General features: G+C 45.5%; 1 protein-coding gene across 3 annotated transcripts in view; it reads left to right on the top strand.

Moving 5' to 3' along the window:
* LOC130625625 (neuroblast differentiation-associated protein AHNAK-like) overlaps positions 1–18413 on the top strand; it is a 38182-nt gene extending 19769 nt beyond the window's left edge. For 2 of the 3 annotated variants that reach the window (XM_057440723.1, XM_057440722.1), the window contains exons 7-9: positions 290–16897; positions 17241–17500; positions 17585–18413. In XM_057440723.1, the coding sequence (XP_057296706.1) occupies positions 290–16897; positions 17241–17500; positions 17585–17602 (16886 nt within the window). In that variant the 3' untranslated portion in view covers positions 17603–18413. The remainder of the gene's footprint in view (positions 1–289; positions 16898–17240; positions 17501–17584) is intronic. The other variant, XM_057440724.1, reaches the window with a different exon arrangement.
* Positions 18414–19925: the final 1512 nt, after the last annotated feature.

Below are 19925 nucleotides of genomic sequence, written 5' to 3'. Positions count from 1 at the left end.
TTTTTTCCCATTTTATGTTTTCGTAAGGGATTACATTAATAATTTACTAAAGAGAATGTCATCATCAAGACTATTGCAGCAGGTGTGTTGCCTGTTTCACCTGCAAAATCTGAAAAACTTCGCTCACTTGGGTGAAAATTACAATCTAAATCTAGCTTGTTTTCAATTATTAGTATTATTAACCTCTCCCAACTCTCTTAAACATTCAACAGCCCAACATTTAAATCAAAATTAAACAAGAACTTCATTTTACTATAACATTCCAGAGTTAGACCCTTTTGTTTTTTAGGAGAGATAATTGCACCTACGATTGAAGCAGAGGTTGAATGCACCCCTGACATGGATGAATTTATTTCACCACAAACTGAATCTGAAGTAGAAGCTTTGCCATTTGATATTTCAGCTGATATCGACGCAAATACAGGCTTCAATGTGCCCTCGTTTAGTGGTGTGATGGGAGGTGATGTAAAAGTACCAGGATTTGACACACCCTCATTTGGTGGAGGATTTGGTGGTGGAATCAAAGGACCAGACGTTGATGTGCCGTCACTTGGTGGTGGAATTAGTGGTGATGTAAAAGGACCGGGCTTCGACACTCCCTCGTTCGGTGGAGAAATTGGAGGTGGAATCAAAGGACCAGACGTTGATGTGCCGTCAATTGGTGGTGGAATTGGCGCTGATGTAAAAGAATCAGGCTTCGACACACCCTCGTTCGGCGGAGGAATTGGAGGTGCAATCAAAGGACCAGACGTTGATGTGCCGTCACTTGGTGGTGGAATTGGCGGTGATGTAAAAGGACCGGGCTTCGACACACCCACGTTCGGTGGAGGAATTGGAGGTGGAATCAAAGGTCCAGACGGTGATGTGCCGTCACTTGGTGGTGGAATTGGCGGTGATGTAAAAGGACCCGGCTTCAACACACCCTCGTTTGGTGGAGGAATTGGAGGTGGAATCAAAGGTCCAGACGTTGATGTGCCGTCACTTGGTGGTGGAATTGGCGGTGATGTAAAAGGGCCAAGCTTCAACACACCCTCTTTCGGTGGAGGAATTGGAGGTGGAATCAAAGGACCACACAGTGATGTGCCGTCACTTGGTGGTGGAATTGGCGGTGATGTAAAAGTACCGGACTTTGACACACCCTCGTTCGGTGGAGGAATTGGAGGTGGAATTAAAGGACCAGACGTTGATATGCCGTCACTTGGTGGTGGAATTGGTGGTGATGTAAAAGGACCGGGCTTCGACACTCCCTCGTTCGGTGGAGGAGTTGGAGGTGGAATCAAAGGACCAGACGTTGATGTGCCGTCTCTTGGTGGTGAAATTGGTGGTGATGTAAAAGGACCGGCCTTCAACACACCCTCGTTCGGTGGAGGAGTTGGAGGTGGAATCAAAGGACCAGACGTTGATGTGCCGTCACTTGGTGGTGGAATTGGCGGTGATGTAAAAGGACCCGGCTTCGACACACCCTCGTTCGGTGGAGGAATTGGAGGTGGAATTAAAGGTCCTGACGTTGATGTGCCGTCACTTGGTGGTGGAATTGGCGGTGATGTGAAAGGACCCGGCTTTGACACACCCTCGTTCGGTGGAGGAGTTGGAGGTGCAACGAAAGGTCCAGATGTTGATGTGCCATCACTTGGTGGTGGAATTGGTGGTGATGTAAAAGGACCCGGCTTCGACACACCTTCGTTCTGTGCAGGAATTGGAGGTGGAATCAAAGCTCCAGACGTTGATGTGCCGTCACTTGGTGGTGGAATTGGCGGTGATGTAAAAGGACCGGGCTTTGACACACCCTCGTTCGGTGGAGGAATTAAAGGTGGAATCAAAGGACCAGACGTTGATGTGCCGTCTCTTAGTGGTGGAATTGGCGGTGATGTAAAAGGGCCAAGCTTCAACACACCCTCGTTTGGTGGAGGAATTGGAGGTGCAATCAAAGGACCAGACATTGATGTGCCGTCACTTGGTGGTGGAATTGGCGGTGATGTAAAAGGACCGGGCTTCGACACACCCTCGTTCGGTGGAGGAATTGGAGGTGGAATCAAAGGTCCAGACGGTGATGTGCCGTCACTTGGTGGTGGAATTGGCGGTGATGTAAAAGGACCTGGCTTCGACACACCCTCGTTTGGTGGAGGAATTGGAGGTGGAATCAAAGGTCCAGACATTGATGTGCCGTCACTTGGTGGTGGAATTGGCGGTGATGTAAAAGGACCCGGCTTCAACACACCCTCGTTCGGTGGAGGAATTGGAGGTGGAATCAAAGGACCACACAGTGATGTGCCGTCACTTGGTGGTGGAATTGGCGGTGATGTAAAAGTACCGGACTTTGACACACCCTCGTTCGGTGGAGGAATTGGAGGTGGAATTAAAGGACCAGACGTTGATGTGCCGTCACTTGGTGGTGGAATTGGTGGTGATGTAAAAGGACCGGGCTTCGACACTCCCTCGTTCGGTGGAGGAGTTGGAGGTGGAATCAAAGGACCAGACGTTGATGTGCCGTCTCTTGGTGGTGGAATTGGTGGGGATGTAAAAGGACCGGCCTTCAACACACCCTCGTTCGGTGGAGGAGTTGGAGGTGGAATCGAAGGACCAGACGTTGATGTGCCGTCACTTGGTGGTGGAATTGGCGGTGATGTAAAAGGACCCGGCTTCGACACACCCTCGTTCGGTGGAGGCATTGGAGGTGGAATTAAAGGTCCTGACGTTGATGTGCCGTCACTTGGTGGTGAAATTGGCAGTGATGTAAAAGGACCCGGCTTTGACACACCCTCGTTCAGTGGAGGAGTTGGAGGTGCAATGAAAGGTCCAGATGTTGATGTGCCATCACTTGGTGGTGGAATTGGTGGTGATGTAAAAGGACCCGGCTTCGACACACCTTCGTTCGGTGCAGGAATTGGAGGTGGAATCAAAGCTCCAGACGTTGATGTGTCGTCACTTGGTGGTGGAATTGGCGGTGATGTAAAAGGACCGGGCTTCAACACTCCCTCGTTCGGTGGAAGAATTGGAGGTGGAATCAAAGGACCAGACGTTGATGTGCCGTCACTTGGTGGTGGAATTGGCGGGGTAGTGAAAGGACCGGGCTTTGACACACCCTCGTTCGGTGGAGGAATTGGAGGTGGAATCAAAGGACCAGACGTTGATGTGTCGTCACTTGGTGGTGGAATTGGCGGTGATGTTAAAGGGCCAAGCTTCAACACACCCTCGTTCGGTGGAGGAATTGGAGGTGGAATCAAAGGACCAGACGTTGATGTGCCGTCACTTGGTGGTGGAATTGGCGGTGATGTGAAAGGACCCAGCTTCGACACACCCTCGTTTGGTGGAGGAATTGGAGGTGGAATCAAAGGTCCAGACGTTGATGTGCCGTCACTTGGTGGTGGAATTGGCGGTGATGTAAAAGGACCGGGCTTTGACACACCCTCGTTCGGTGGAGGAATTAAAGGTGGAATCAAAGGACCAGACGTTGATGTGCCGTCTCTTAGTGGTGGAATTGGCGGTGATGTAAAAGGGCCAAGCTTCAACACACCCTCGTTTGGTGGAGCAATTGGAGGTGGATTCAAAGGACCAGACGTTGATGTGCCGTCAATTGGTGGTGGAATTGGCGCTGATGTAAAAGAATCAGGCTTCGACACACCCTCGTTCGGTGGAGGAATTGGAGGTGCAATCAAAGGACCAGACGTTGATGTGCCGTCACTTGGTGGTGGAATTGGCGGTGATGTAAAAGGACCAGGCTTCGACACACCCTCGTTCGGTGGAGGAATTGGAGGTGGAATCAAAGGTCCAGACGGTGATGTGCCGTCACTTGGTGGTGGAATTGGCGGTGATGTAAAAGGACCCGGCTTCAACACACCCTCGTTTGGTGGAGGAATTGGAGGTGGAATCAAAAGTCCAGACGTTGATGTGCCATCACTTGGTGGTGGAATTGGTGGTGATGTAAAAGGACCCAGCTTCGACACACCCTCGTTCGGTGGAGGAGTTGGATGTGGAATCAAGGGACCAGACGTTGATGTGCCGTCTCTTGGTGGTGGAATTGGTGGTGATGTAAAAGGACCGGCCTTCAACACACCCTCGTTCGGTGGAGGAGTTGGAGGTGGAATCAAAGGACCAGACGTTGATGTGCCGTCACTTGGTGGTGGAATTGGCGGTGATGTAAAAGGACCTGGCTTCGACACACCCTCGTTCGGTGGAGGAATTGGAGGTGGAATTAAAGGTCCTGACGTTGATGTGCCGTCACTTGGTGGTGGAATTGGCAGTGATGTAAAAGGACCCGGCTTTGACACACCCTCGTTCGGTGGAGGAGTTGGAGGTGCAATGAAAGGTCCAGATGTTGATGTGCCATCAGTTGGTGGTGGAATTGGTGGTGATGTAAAAGGACCCGGCTTCAACATACCCTCGTTTGGTGGAGGAATTGGAGGTGGAATCAAAAGTCCAGACGTTGATGTGCCGTCACTTGGTGGTGGAATTGGCGGTGATGTAAAAGGACCCAGCTTCGACACACCTTCGTTCGGTGCAGGAATTGGAGGTGGAATCAAAGCTCCAGACGTTGATGTGCCGTCACTTGGTGGTGGAATTGGCGGTGATGTAAAAGGACTGGGCTTCAACACTCCCTCGTTCGGTGGAAGAATTGGAGGTGGAATCAAAGGACCAGACGTTGATGTGCCGTCACTTGGTGGTGGAATTGGCGGGGATGTAAAAGGACCCGGCTTCGACACACCCTCGTTCGGTGCAGGAATTGGAGATGGAATCAAAGGTCCTGACGTTGATGTGCCGTCACTTGGTGGTGGAATTGGCGGTGATGTAAAAGGATCCGGCTTCGACACACCCTCGTTCGGTGCAGGAATTGGAGGTGGAATCAAAGGTCCAGACGTTGATGTGCCGTCACTTGGTGGTGGAATTGGCGGTGATGTGAAAGGACCCGGCTTTGACACACCCTCGTTCAGTGGAGGAGTTGGTGGTGCAATAAAAGGTCCACATGTTGATGTGCCATCACTTGGTGGTGGAATTGGCGGTGATGTAAAAGGACCGGGCTTCGACACACCCTCGTTCGGTGCAGGAATTGGAGGTGGAATCAAAGGTCCAGACGTTGATGTGCCGTCACTTGGTGGTGGAATTGGCGGTGATGTAAAAGGACCCGGCTTTGACACACCATCGTTCGGTGGAGGAGTTGGAGGTGCTATGAAAGGTCCAGATGTTGATGTGCCATCACTTGGTAGTGGAATTGGCGGTGATGTAAAAGGACCCGGCTTCGACACACCCTCGTTCGGTGGAGGAATTAAAGGTGGAATCAAAGGACCAGACATTGATGTGCCGTCTCTTAGTGGTGGAATTGGCGGTGATGTAAAAGGACCAGAATTCGACGGTGGAGATATCAGCGTTCCTGAAGCGGAAATTGATGGAAGTCTGTCAAAAAATCAAAAAAGTCGTGGTAGCTTTAAGTTAGGATTTAAGATGCCTCATCTTCGTGGTTCTGGGAAAAAGAAATCTAAAAAGCTTGATGGCCCTGACAGTGATGTTCATTTGTCTTGTGATCCGTCTTTACCAAATGTAGATGTTGATGGAGATAAGCCAAATATCGGTGTTTCTGGTGAAACTGATCTGAAAGTGTCAGATAGTGTTGGGGGAATTGGTCTAGGATTTGGAAGGACAACTTCCCATTCTTCTGATGATGGCGATGACGATAAAAAGAAAAAGAAGAAGAAGAAAGACAAAAGCAAAGGAGGTTTTGGATTTAAAATGCCCCATGTACACATGCCAAATTTTGGAAGTGGTAAAGGAAAAATTGATGGTCCTGATGCAGATTTAGATAGCAAGGGGAAGTTAAACATCGGAGGTGGTTTAGATATTGAAACTCCAGATGCAAGTGCCGGTTTAAAGGCTCCCGATGCAGATGTTAAAGCGGGAGTTGGAGTGTCTTTCCCAGATGAGGATTTGAACGTTAAAGGTCCTGATATGAAATTATCAGATGCTGGCTTATCAGGGGATGCTGACCTAGAACAACCGAATGTAACTGGGGGTATCGGCTTGGGATTTGGAAGGAGAGGGTCCAACTCATCTGAAGACGATCATCACGATGACAAGAAGAAGAAGAAAAAGAAAGATAAAGGCAAAGGTCGATTTAGCTTTAAAAAGCCTCGTGTGCACTTTCCAAATTTTGGTGGAAGCGGGAAAGGCAATGTTCCAGACGTTGATTTAGATGCCAAAGGAAAAATTGATGTAGCTGGTGGTGCGGATGTCAATACTCCAGATGCAAAGGCTACTATTGATGCTCAAGATGTAAATGTAAAAGCTGGTGGCGGAATGTCTTTGCCAGATGCCGACCTTAGCGTCAAGGCAGATGTGACAGTACCAAATGCTAACCTATCTCATGATGCTGATCTAAAAGGACCTGATGTTGGCGGTGGAATTGGACTTGGATTTGGAAGAAGAGGATCCCACTCATCTAGCGACGATGACGATGAGAAAAAGAAGAAGAAAAAGAAGGATAAGGGAAGAGGTGGCTTCGGTTTTAATATGCCAAGCGTTAACCTTCCCAGCTTTGGGGGTGGTGGTAAAGGTAAAATAGATGGTCCAGATGTGGATTTCGACGGCAAGGGTAAAATTGATGTCGGTGGTGGCGTGGATGTCAATACTCCGGATAAAAAGGCCAGTCTTGATGCTCCAGACATTGACGTGAAAGCTGGAGGTGGATTGTCTCTGCCGGATGCCGACCTTAATTTAGAGGGAGATGTGAAAGTACCCGATGCTGATCTGAAAGGTCCTGATGTTGGTGGTGGAATCGGGCTTGGATTTGGAAGAAGAGGATCCCACTCATCTAACGACGATGACAATGATAAAAAAAAGAAGAAAAAGAAGGATAAGGGAAATGGTGGCTTCGGTTTTAATATGCCAAGCGTTAACCTTCCCAGCTTTGGGGGTGGTGGTAAAGGTAAAATGGATGGTCCAGATGTGGATTTCGACGGCAAGGGTAAAATTGATGTCGGTGGAGGCGTGGATGTCAATCCTCCAGATGCAAAGGCCAGTCTTGATGCTCCAGATATTAACGTGAAAGCTGGTGGTGGAGTGTCTCTGCCGGATGCCGACCTTAAATTAGAGGGAGATGTGAAAGTACCCGATGCTGATCTAAAAGGTCCTGATGTTGGTGGTGGAATAGGGCTTGGATTTGGAAGAAGAGGATCCCATTCGACTAGCGACGATGACGATGACAAAAAGAAGAAGAAAAAGAAGGATAAGGGAAAAGGTGGCTTCGGTTTTAATATGCCAAGCGTTAACCTTCCCAGCTTTGGGGGTGGTGGTAAAGGTAAAATGGATGGTCCAGATGTGGATATCGACGGCAAGGGTGAAATTGATGTGGGTGGAGGCGTGGATGTCAATACTCCAAATGCACAGGCCAGTCTTGATGCTCCAGATATTAACGTGAAAGCTGGAGGTGGAGTGTCTCTGCCGGATGCCGACCTTAACTTAAAGGGAGATGTGAAAGTGCCCGATGCTGATCTGAAAGGTCCTGATGTTCGTGGTGGAATTGGGCTTGGAGTTGGAAGAAGAGCATCCCACTCATCTAGCGACGATGATGATGGTGACAAAAAGAAGAAAAAGAAAAAGAAGGATAAAGGAAAAGGTGGTTTTGGCTTTAAAATGCCACACGTTAATTTTCCAAGTTTTGGAGGAAGTGGCAAAGGTAAAGTTGATGGGCCTGATGTGGATTTCGACGGAAAAGGAAAAGTCGATGTAGGTGGTGGCTTCGATGTAAAAACTCCCGATGCAAAGGCAAGTATTGATGCTCCAGATGTGAATGTAAAAGCTGGTGGTGGAATGTCTTTGCCAGATGCCGACCTTAACGTCAAGGGAGATGTGAAAGTACCAGATGCTGACCTATCTGGTGATGCTGATGTAAATGGACCTGACGTTGGCGGTGGAATTGGACTTGGATTTGGAAGAAGAGGATCCCACTCATCTAGCGACGATGACGATGACAAAAAGAAGAAGAAAAAGAAGGATAAGGGAAGAGGTGGCTTCGGTTTTAATATGCCAAGCGTTAACCTTCCCAGCTTTGGGGGTGGTGTTAAAGGTAAAATGGATGGTCCAGATGTGGATTTCGGCGGCAAGGGTAAAATTGATGTCGCTGGAGGCGTGGATGTCAATACTCCAGATGCAAAGGCCAGTCTTGATGCTCCAGATATTGACGTGAAAGCTGGAGGTGGAGTGTCTCTGCCGGATGCCGACCTTAAATTAGAGGGAGATGTGACAGTACCCGATGCTGATCTAAAAGGTCCTGATGTAGGTGGTGGAATCGGGCTTGGAGTTGGAAGAAGAGGATCCCACTCATCTAGCGACGATGACGATGATAAAAAGAAGAAGAAGAAGAAGGATAAGGGAAAAGGTGGCTTCGGTTTTAATATGCCAAGCGTCAACCTTCCCAGTTTTGGGGGTGGTGGTAAAGGTAAAATGGATGGTCCAGATGTGGATTTCGACGGCAAGGGTAAAATTGATGTCGGTGGAGGCGTGGATGTCAATACTCCAGATGCACAGGCCAGTCTTGATGCTCCAGATATTGACGTGAAAGCTGGAGGTGGAGTGTCTGTGCCGGATGCCGACCTTAACTTAAAGGGAGATGTGAAAGTGCCCGATGCTGATCTGAAAGGTCCTGATGTTCATGGTGGAATTGGGCTTGGAGTTGGAAGAAGAGGATCCCACTCATCTAGTGACGATGACGATGATAAAAAGAAGAAGAAGAAGAAGAAGGATAAGGGAAAAGGTGGCTTCGGTTTTAATATGCCAAGCGTCAACCTTCCCAGCTTTGGGGGTGGTGGTAAAGGTAAAATGGATGGTCCAGATGTGGATTTCGACGGCAAGGGTAAAATTGGTGTCGGTGGAGGCGTGGATGTCAATACTCCAGATGCACAGGCCAGTCTTGATGCTCCAGATATTGACGTGAAAGCTGGAGGTGGAGTGTCTGTGCCGGATGCTGACCTTAACTTAAAGGGAGATGTGAAAGTGCCCGATGCTGATCTGAAAGGTCCTGATGTTCATGGTGGAATTGGGCTTGGAGTTGGAAGAAGAGGATCCCACTCATCTAGCGACGAAGATGATGGTGACAAAAAGAAGAAAAAGAAAAAGAAGGATAAAGGAAAAGGTGGTTTTGGCTTTAAAATGCCACACGTTAATTTTCCAAGTTTTGGAGGAAGTGGCAAAGGTAAAGTTGATGGGCCTGATGTGGATTTCGACGGAAAAAGAAAAGTCGATGTAGGTGGTGGCTTCGATGTAAAAACTCCCGATGCAAAGGCAAGTATTGATGCTCCAGATGTGAATGTAAAAGCTGGTGGTGGAATGTCTTTGCCAGATGCCGACCTTAACGTCAAGGGAGATGTGAAAGTACCAGATGCTGACCTATCTGGTGATGCTGATGTAAATGGACCTGACGTTGGCGGTGGAATTGGACTTGGATTTGGAAGAAGAGGATCCCACTCATCTAGCGACGATGACGATGACAAAAAGAAGAAGAAAAAGAAGGATAAGGGAAGAGGTGGCTTCGGTTTTAATATGCCAAGCGTTAACCTTCCCAGCTTTGGGGGTGGTGTTAAAGGTAAAATGGATGGTCCAGATGTGGATTTCGGCGGCAAGGGTAAAATTGATGTCGCTGGAGGCGTGGATGTCAATACTCCAGATGCAAAGGCCAGTCTTGATTCTCCAGATATTGACGTGAAAGCTGGAGGTGGAGTGTCTCTGCCGGATGCCGACCTTAAATTAGAGGGAGATGTGAAAGTACCCGATGCTGATCTAAAAGGTCCTGATGTAGGTGGTGGAATCGGGCTTGGAGTTGGAAGAAGAGGATCCCACTCATCTAGCGACGATGACGATGATAAAAAGAAGAAGAAGAAGAAGGATAAGGGAAAAGGTGGCTTCGGTTTTAATATGCCAAGCGTCAACCTTCCCAGTTTTGGGGGTGGTGGTAAAGGTAAAATGGATGGTCCAGATGTGGATTTCGACGGCAAGGGTAAAATTGATGTCGGTGGAGGCGTGGATGTCAATACTCCAGATGCACAGGCCAGTCTTGATGCTCCAGATATTGACGTGAAAGCTGGAGGTGGAGTGTCTGTGCCGGATGCCGACCTTAACTTAAAGGGAGATGTGAAAGTGCCCGATGCTGATCTGAAAGGTCCTGATGTTCATGGTGGAATTGGGCTTGGAGTTGGAAGAAGAGGATCCCACTCATCTAGTGACGATGACGATGATAAAAAGAAGAAGAAAAAGAAGAAGGATAAGGGAAAAGGTGGCTTCGGTTTTAATATGCCAAGCGTCAACCTTCCCAGCTTTGGGGGTGGTGGTAAAGGTAAAATGGATGGTCCAGATGTGGATTTCGACGGCAAGGGTAAAATTGGTGTCGGTGGAGGCGTGGATGTCAATACTCCAGATGCACAGGCCAGTCTTGATGCTCCAGATATTGACGTGAAAGCTGGAGGTGGAGTGTCTGTGCCGGATGCTGACCTTAACTTAAAGGGAGATGTGAAAGTGCCCGATGCTGATCTGAAAGGTCCTGATGTTCATGGTGGAATTGGGCTTGGAGTTGGAAGAAGAGGATCCCACTCATCTAGCGACGAAGATGATGGTGACAAAAAGAAGAAAAAGAAAAAGAAGGATAAAGGAAAAGGTGGTTTTGGCTTTAAAATGCCACACGTTAATTTTCCAAGTTTTGGAGGAAGTGGCAAAGGTAAAGTTGATGGGCCTGATGTGGATTTCGACGGAAAAAGAAAAGTCGATGTAGGTGGTGGCTTCGATGTAAAAACTCCCGATGCAAAGGCCAGTATTGATGCTCCAGATGTGAATGTAAAAGCTGGTGGTGGAATGTCTTTGCCAGATGCCGACCTTAACGTCAAGGGAGATGTGAAAGTACCAGATGCTGACCTATCTGGTGATGCTGATGTAAATGGACCTGACGTTGGCGGTGGAATTGGACTTGGATTTGGAAGAAGAGGATCCCACTCATCTAGCGACGATGACGATGACAAAAAGAAGAAGAAAAAGAAGGATAAGGGAAGAGGTGGCTTCGGTTTTAATATGCCAAGCGTTAACCTTCCCAGCTTTGGGGGTGGTGGTAAAGGTAAAATGGATGGTCCAGATGTGGATTTCGGCGGCAAGGGTAAAATTGATGTCGGTGGAGGCGTGGATGTCAATACTCCAGATGCAAAGGCCAGTCTTGATGCTCCAGATATTGACGTGAAAGCTGTAGGTGGAGTGTCTCTGCCGGATGCCGACCTTAAATTAGAGGGAGATGTGAAAGTACCCGATGCTGATCTGAAAGGTCCTGATGTAGGTGGTGGAATCGGGCTTGGAGTTGGAAGAAGAGGATCCCACTCATCTAGCGACGATGACGATGATAAAAAGAAGAAGAAGAAGAAGGATAAGGGAAAAGGTGGCTTCGGTTTTAATATGCCAAGCGTCAACCTTCCCAGCTTTGGGGGTGGTGGTAAAGGTAAAATGGATGGTCCAGATGTGGATTTCGACGGCAAGGGTAAAATTGATGTCGGTGGAGGCGTGGATGTCAATACTCCAGATGCACAGGCCAGTCTTGATGCTCCAGATTTTGACGTGAAAGCTGGAGGTGGAGTGTCTCTGCCGGATGCCGACCTTAACTTAAAGGGAGATGTGAAAGTGCCCGATGCTGATCTGAAAGGTCCTGATGTTCGTGGTGGAATTGGGCTTGGAGTTGGAAGAAGAGGATCCCACTCATCTAGTGACGATGACGATGATAAAAAGAAGAAGAAGAAGAAGAAGGATAAGGGAAAAGGTGGCTTCGGTTTTAATATGCCAAGCGTCAACCTTCCCAGCTTTGGGGGTGGTGGTAAAGGTAAAATGGATGGTCCAGATGTGGATTTCGACGGCAAGGGTAAAATTGGTGTCGGTGGAGGCGTGGATGTCAATACTCCAGATGCACAGGCCAGTCTTGATGCTCCAGATATTGACGTGAAAGCTGGAGGTGGAGTGTCTGTGCCGGATGCTGACCTTAACTTAAAGGGAGATGTGAAAGTGCCCGATGCTGATCTGAAAGGTCCTGATGTTCATGGTGGAATTGGGCTTGGAGTTGGAAGAAGAGGATCCCACTCATCTAGCGACGAAGATGATGGTGACAAAAAGAAGAAAAAGAAAAAGAAGGATAAAGGAAAAGGTGGTTTTGGCTTTAAAATGCCACACGTTAATTTTCCAAGTTTTGGAGGAAGTGGCAAAGGTAAAGTTGATGGGCCTGATGTGGATTTCGACGGAAAAAGAAAAGTCGATGTAGGTGGTGGCTTCGATGTAAAAACTCCCGATGCAAAGGCCAGTATTGATGCTCCAGATGTGAATGTAAAAGCTGGTGGTGGAATGTCTTTGCCAGATGCCGACCTTAACGTCAAGGGAGATGTGAAAGTACCAGATGCTGACCTATCTGGTGATGCTGATGTAAATGGACCTGACGTTGGCGGTGGAATTGGACTTGGATTTGGAAGAAGAGGATCCCACTCATCTACCGACGATGACGATGACAAAAAGAAGAAGAAAAAGAAGGATAAGGGAAGAGGTGGCTTCGGTTTTAATATGCCAAGCGTTAACCTTCCCAGCTTTGGGGGTGGTGGTAAAGGTAAAATGGATGGTCCAGATGTGGATTTCGGCGGCAAGGGTAAAATTGATGTCGGTGGAGGCGTGGATGTCAATACTCCAGATGCAAAGGCCAGTCTTGATGCTCCAGATATTGACGTGAAAGCTGTAGGTGGAGTGTCTCTGCCGGATGCCGACCTTAAATTAGAGGGAGATGTGAAAGTACCCGATGCTGATCTGAAAGGTCCTGATGTAGGTGGTGGAATCGGGCTTGGAGTTGGAAGAAGAGGATCCCACTCATCTAGCGACGATGACGATGATAAAAAGAAGAAGAAGAAGAAGGATAAGGGAAAAGGTGGCTTCGGTTTTAATATGCCAAGCGTCAACCTTCCCAGCTTTGGGGGTGGTGGTAAAGGTAAAATGGATGGTCCAGATGTGGATTTCGACGGCAAGGGTAAAATTGATGTCGGTGGAGGCGTGGATGTCAATACTCCAGATGCACAGGCCAGTCTTGATGCTCCAGATTTTGACGTGAAAGCTGGAGGTGGAGTGTCTCTGCCGGATGCCGACCTTAACTTAAAGGGAGATGTGAAAGTGCCCGATGCTGATCTGAAAGGTCCTGATGTTCGTGGTGGAATTGGGCTTGGAGTTGGAAGAAGAGGATCCCACTCATCTAGCGACGATGATGATGGTGACAAAAAAAAGAAAAAGAAAAAGAAGGATAAAGGAAAAGGTGGTTTTGGCTTTAAAATGCCACACGTTAATTTTCCAAGTTTTGGAGGAAGTGGCAAAGGTAAAGTTGATGGGCCTGATGTGGATTTCGACGGAAAAGGAAAAGTCGATGTAGGTGGTGGCGTCGATGTAAAAACTCCCGATGCAAAGGCAAGTATTGATGCTCCAGATGTGAATGTAAAAGCTGGTGGTGGAATGTCTTTGCCAGATGCCGACCTTAACGTCAAGGGAGATGTGAAAGTACCAGATGCTGACCTATCTGGTGATGCTGATGTAAATGGACCTGACGTTGGCGGTGGAATTGGACTTGGATTTGGAAGAAGAGGATCCCACTCATCTAGCGACGATGACGATGACAAAAAGAAGAAGAAAAAGAAGGATAAGGGAAGAGGTGGCTTCGGTTTTAATATGCCAAGCGTTAACCTTCCCAGCTTTGGGGGTGGTGGTAAAGGTAAAATGGATGGTCCAGATGTGGATTTCGGCGGCAAGGGTAAAATTGATGTCGGTGGAGGCGTGGATGTCAATACTCCAGATGCAAAGGCCAGTCTTGATGCTCCAGATATTGACGTGAAAGCTGGAGGTGGAGTGTCTCTGCCGGATGCCGACCTTAAATTAGAGGGAGATGTGAAAGTACCCGATGCTGATCTAAAAGGTCCTGATGTAGGTGGTGGAATCGGGCTTGGAGTTGGAAGAAGAGGATCCCACTCATCTAGCGACGATGACGATGATAAAAAGAAGAAGAAGAAGAAGGATAAGGGAAAAGGTGGCTTCGGTTTTAATATGCCAAGCGTCAACCTTCCCAGCTTTGGGGGTGGTGGTAAAGGTAAAATGGATGGTCCAGATGTGGATTTCGACGGCAAGGGTAAAATTGATGTCGGTGGAGGCGTGGATGTCAATACTCCAGATGCACAGGCCAGTCTTGATGCTCCAGATATTGACGTGAAAGCTGGAGGTGGAGTGTCTCTGCCGGATGCCGACCTTAACTTAAAGGGAGATGTGAAAGTGCCTGATGCTGATCTGAAAGGTCCTGATGTTCGTGGTGGAATTGGGCTTGGAGTTGGAAGAAGAGGATCCCACTCATCTAGCGACGATGATGATGGTGACAAAAAGAAGAAAAAGAAAAAGAAGGATAAAGGAAAAGGTGGTTTCGGCTTTAAAATGCCACACGTTAATTTTCCAAGTTTTGGAGGAAGTGGCAAAGGTAAAGTTGATGGGCCTGATGTGGATTTCGACGGAAAAGGAAAAGTCGATGTAGGTGGTGGCGTCGATGTAAAAACTCCCGATGCAAAGGCAAGTATTGATGCTCCAGATGTGAATGTAAAAGCTGGTGGTGGAATGTCTTTGCCAGATGCCGACCTTAACGTCAAGGGAGATGTGAAAGTACCAGATGCTGACCTATCTGGTGATGCTGATGTAAATGGACCTGACGTTGGCGGTGGAATTGGACTTGGATTTGGAAGAAGGGGATCCCACTCATCTAGCGACAATGACGATGACAAAAAGAAGAAGAAAAAGAAGGATAAGGGAAAAGGTGGCTTCGGTTTTAATATGCCAAGCGTTAACCTTCCCAGCTTTGGGGGTGGTGGTAAAGGTAAAATGGATGGTCCAGATGTGGATTTCGACGGCAAGGGTAAAATTGATGTCGGTGGAGGCGTGGATGTCAATACTCCAGATGCACAGGCCAGTCTTAATGCTCCAGATATTGACGTGAAAGCTGGAGGTGGAGTGTCTCTGCCGGATGCCGACCTTAGCTTAAAGGGAGATGTGAAAGGTCCTGATGTTGGTGGTGACGGTTACGTTGATTTACCGTCAGGAGACATTTCCGTACGAAAGGCTGATGGAAAAATTGATAGCGACGTTAACATAAAAGGTGATCTCAAAGGAAGACATAAAAAACGTCGAGGTTCGCAATCATCTTCATCTTCGAGTGATGATGACGATAACAAAATGAAGAAGAAGAAAAAAGACAAAAAGGGTTCTGGTTTCAGATTTCCTAGTTTTAGTTTCGGCGGAAAAGGACCATCAGCACACGGGGGAGTCAAGGGGCCCTTAGTGAGTGGAGATGTTGATATTCCTAAGACCGATGCTTCCTCTGGAGTCAAAGGAGACGCTGATTTATCTGTTGGAGGTGGAGGTGATGTTGATTTACCATCAGGAGACATTTCCTTACCAAAGGCTGATGGAAAAATTGATAGCGACGTTAACATAAAAGGTGATCTCAAAGGAAAACATAAAAAACGTCGAGATTCGCAATCATCTTCATCTTCGAGTGATGATGACGATGACAAAAAAAAGAAGAAGAAAAAAGACAAAAAGGGTTCTGGTTTCAATTTTCCCACTATTGGAGCACACGGTGATGTCAAGGGACCTTCAGTGACCGGAGATGTTGATATTCCTAAGGCTAATGTGTCAGCTGGAGGCAAGGGTGACACTGATTTATCCGCAGGTGGTGCCGGGGATATTCACTTACCATCAGGCAGCGCTTCGTCTCCAGATGCTGATGGAAGAATTGAAGGTGATGTTAACATTAAAGGCGCTCTCAAAGGATCCAAACCTGAGATTGATCTTGACCATAAAAAGCGTCGAGATTCACATTCATCTTCATCTTCCAGTGATGACAACGATGACAAGAAAAAGAAGAAGAAGAAAGATAAGAAAGGGAACAAAGGTTTTAGTTTTAATTTTAAATTTCCTTTTGGTGGTGGAGCTAAAACTGCCAGAAATGAACCTGTGGATGCTTCTGCAAAGGGAAATTCTAAGTTCTATACTCCTGATGTTAACGTTGACAGTCCTTCCGGAGACATTCAAGCGCCAACTGCGAAAATAGAAGGCGACACATCTGTTACAGCTTCCCTTGATGCTCCTTCCAACGTTAATATTGATTCTAAATCACCAAGTGTGGACGCGGAAATCAAAACAGATACTCCCAAAGGTGAGCTTAATGGCAGCGGAGGTGCTGATGTGGAATTAGCAGAAGTGGGTGTGCAGCGTTCTGGGTCTTTTTTCGATAGATTTGGGGGTCTTTTCAAGAAGCCGAAACATTCTTCTGAGTCAGAAGACAAGAGAGGTAAAAAAAGGAAACGAACAAAAAACCAGGCCGATTTAAAGTTAGAATCTGATGTCGATGTTTCAGCTGGCCCTGAGTTGAAAACTCCTGCAACGCGGACGTCTGCTGTTGGATCTGAGAACGATTTTGTTATTTTAGATACTCCAACGTCACCCAAAAAGGCGGTGGAAATAAATGCTGGCGCAGAAGGTGATGTAAATGTCGCCATTCCCGAAGGTGACGGCACTGTGCCTCAATCGCCAAAGTCACCGTCATTGCTTCGACGGATCGGAATGTTTTTTCATATTCATTCTAATGAGTACGACGTAGAGGGGAAAAAGAAGAAGAAAAGGAGAAAAATATCATTCAATGGAAAAAAAGATAAAACTCAAATCGAGGCTGATACTTTAAATGATTCCCAAGTATCTGTTAAAAAAGACGACGATAATTTCACGATACCGGAAGCCAATATTAACCTTCCGAGCGTCGAAAAACATGTCGAAATTGACACCAACTTAAATGTCGCTGCCGACAAGAATCAAGACGTTACTCTGCCGTCCGTTGGTGAGTTTAATTTTGATTGCAATTGTAAAAGTTTCCCCCGCTTTACAAAAATGTTTTTGCTGCTTGAATTTTTTTCGCTGATTCTTTTTTTCCCACTCTAGAAGCTATTACCTAATTTTTATTTCGCTAATTTCGCTAATTTTTGTAAGAATTTATTTGAGTAAAAATGGCAAACTTATCCAGATATCGTTGCTTTATCAGCTCTTCTAAAAAAGACGTAAATTAAAATCGTAATCACGTAAACATGTTTGCCGCTTTCGAAAATCTAACTTTCGAAATACATTTTTTACTTGAAAAATCTAGTGTGCAAAATTTTACCGACTTGTTTTCTGTTTTTATTTAGGTACTAGTGGTTTCGGCGCAGGTCTGCAATCAGATGTATCTGTACTTAAATCGACCGATGTAGCTGTTGATAGTTCAATTGCAGATACTGGAATCTCGGATGATGCTGAAGCCTCTGCCAAAGCTAGTTCTGAAGCCTCTGTCAAAGCTAGTGCTGAAGCCTCTGCCAAACTCAGTGCGGAAGGCAGTGCAAACCTATCAGGGGAAGCAAGTAGTGATCTTGGAGGTTTTAAGGCTAATGTTGGCGGAAAAGCATTCGAGGTAATTTTTTTCTAGGCTACTGAATGTTTTGCGTTTATTTGTTTTTACAAGACATGCACTGACTTTTTCTTTTTTCCACATCAGGTTAAAATGTCATTCTAACTTATTGCAACAGTTTGCATAGATGATGAACGAACAGACTGCGTTCATGCAAATCTCGAATCACCTGTGGATAATCTTAAGACAGTGTGTCCATTCGAGAAATTAAGTTGCCAGTGCCAAATATTCCGCCTTGAGAAGTATTTTACAGAACAAGAAAACATTTTACAGAAAATGTACAAAAACAATTTGCTTTAGCTTTTAATTGTAACTATGACGACACAAAATTTTGATGCTTATCTTTTGTTTATATACTACTTGTACACTTTGCTGCTTTCCTAGCCCAAGTTGGGTTAGCTATTTAAATGAATCATAGTACTGCCTGTACGCATTTTCTGTTGCTAGCTCAAGTTGGAATAGCTATTTAAACAAATCACAGGTGTGCTTATCTTTCTACGACAGTCTTGAACCTCAAGAAGAGAGAAACCTCGTTTTGTTGTATATTCTAGACCCGAAAACTTTTAGGTGCGCTAATATTATATGGTCTCGTCAAGGAATATCCAAGAAAACGAGGTTTTTACTGTATTCGTGAAATAATAAACATCTTTTTCTCTTGATATTTATTAGTTAATGGCGAACATATTAGAATATTACCAGAAAGTGGTAGAATTTTCCACTAGGATATCCTAGCAATTGAAGAATCTAAATTTTGTAATTGTTTATATTTTCTTTGCGTATGGTTTGATATTGTGATTTTTTGTTGTTTGTTTGTTTGTTTGTTTGTTTAACAAGTTTTGTCATTTTATCGTTGTAAATTTTATCGTAATTTGTAGTTAGTTCTTTAAATTTTGTACCAAAAATATTTACCATGTGACATAGCAATTTTCTTGAGACACCTCAACCCACCTAAACACATGTAAAGAACGGATGTAAGGACACTTCGGACACCTTTCCAATTTACGTTACATCCTTTAACCGATCTCTATAGCAGCCGCTGCCAACAATTAGGTATATCAAATCTTGAGACTCAGATCAATCTAATATACTTGGACCATGTGTTTCTAGTTAACTTTGGAAGTATCAAGAACCTCTACGCAACGATAGTCTCCGCTGTAGAGAGGTTGTGCTGCATTCGGCAATTTCCTTTGCATATTGACGATGGCCTGTCCGTACTTAACAAATCGGTATTTTTTATGCCACCAAATCGATAGGTCCTTCTCCATGATCAAATTGTAATAATTACCCTACTTTGTAATATCGTTTGCCCCACTTTGTAATTTATCGTTGCCCTACTCTGTAATTCATTGTTACCGAACTTGGTAATTTTTAAAGCTGCCTCGCTTTGTAATAATGTCTTGTCCCACTTTGTATCTTCTGGTTCATTTTTCTCATGAATAGCCTTTCAGGCGTTCCCGTAGAAAAGGAAATGTAGACGGCGGTCATTATGAATTTAAAACGAAACACACTGAAAGGGACTCAAATTTCAAGTTAGTAAAAGTGATAATGTGAAAAATCTTATTGAAACGCGGTTGTAATATTGATGTTAAGTTATGGTATAAAAACACTTCAGCTAGTAAATTTTTCAAACAATAACAAAGTCTCAGTGTATGTAATACCGCGCCTGTTTATCAGAATAAAAATTAATCATTTTATTAACGTGTGACGCGCGTTTTATGGCAAATAACAAGACAGAGCATCCAGAACACGGATAACATCAAAAAAGATGACGTCATAAAATTGCATACTGGCCAGCATGCGAAAAACTAAAAATTACAAAGTGGGGGACGAAATGATTACACAATGGGGCAGCTTCGAAAATTACATAGTTAGCAACGATAAATTACAAAGTGGGGCGGTTTTGAAATTACAAAGTGGACCAAAAGTTATAACAAAGTGGGGGCATGTATTACAAAGTGGGTGATAACAACATATAAAGACACACTCCTTGTCTGCTCAGATATTACAGTAATGTTATTTTTATTTTTAACAGTCCCTTAATAACAAACAAGCGGTAAAATGCTAAATCTGTATAACTTAAGCTCGATCTTATTACATGCGGAAGCTGGTACGGTTTGTAATCAGGTGTCTTTTAAAAACTGATATTTACTGTATGAAGAGAATCTTTCAACCTCGATCCCAGGACCTGTTGTCTCTCTTGCGTATCAGACGACGAGACGAACATTTTTCTTTAGACCTATCAATTAGTGCAGTGCTGATAACTGATAAAAAGGTTTCGCGAACAAAAATTAACACGCCAAACTAAAGGCGAAGCTTTATTTTTTTTATTTTTGGCGTGACTTTCTGCGTTTATAGAAAAATTTAGGAAAAGGATTTAAAATTTTTTATGTATTTTTAGATTTTTAGATATTAATAAACAATGGCAAAT

The sequence above is a fragment of the Hydractinia symbiolongicarpus genome, chromosome 14, assembly GCF_029227915.1.
Source record: "Hydractinia symbiolongicarpus strain clone_291-10 chromosome 14, HSymV2.1, whole genome shotgun sequence".
Taxonomy (NCBI): Eukaryota; Metazoa; Cnidaria; class Hydrozoa; order Anthoathecata; family Hydractiniidae; genus Hydractinia; species Hydractinia symbiolongicarpus.
Note: the sequence above shows the minus strand (reverse complement) of the source record. Positions and strands in the feature narration are given on the sequence as shown.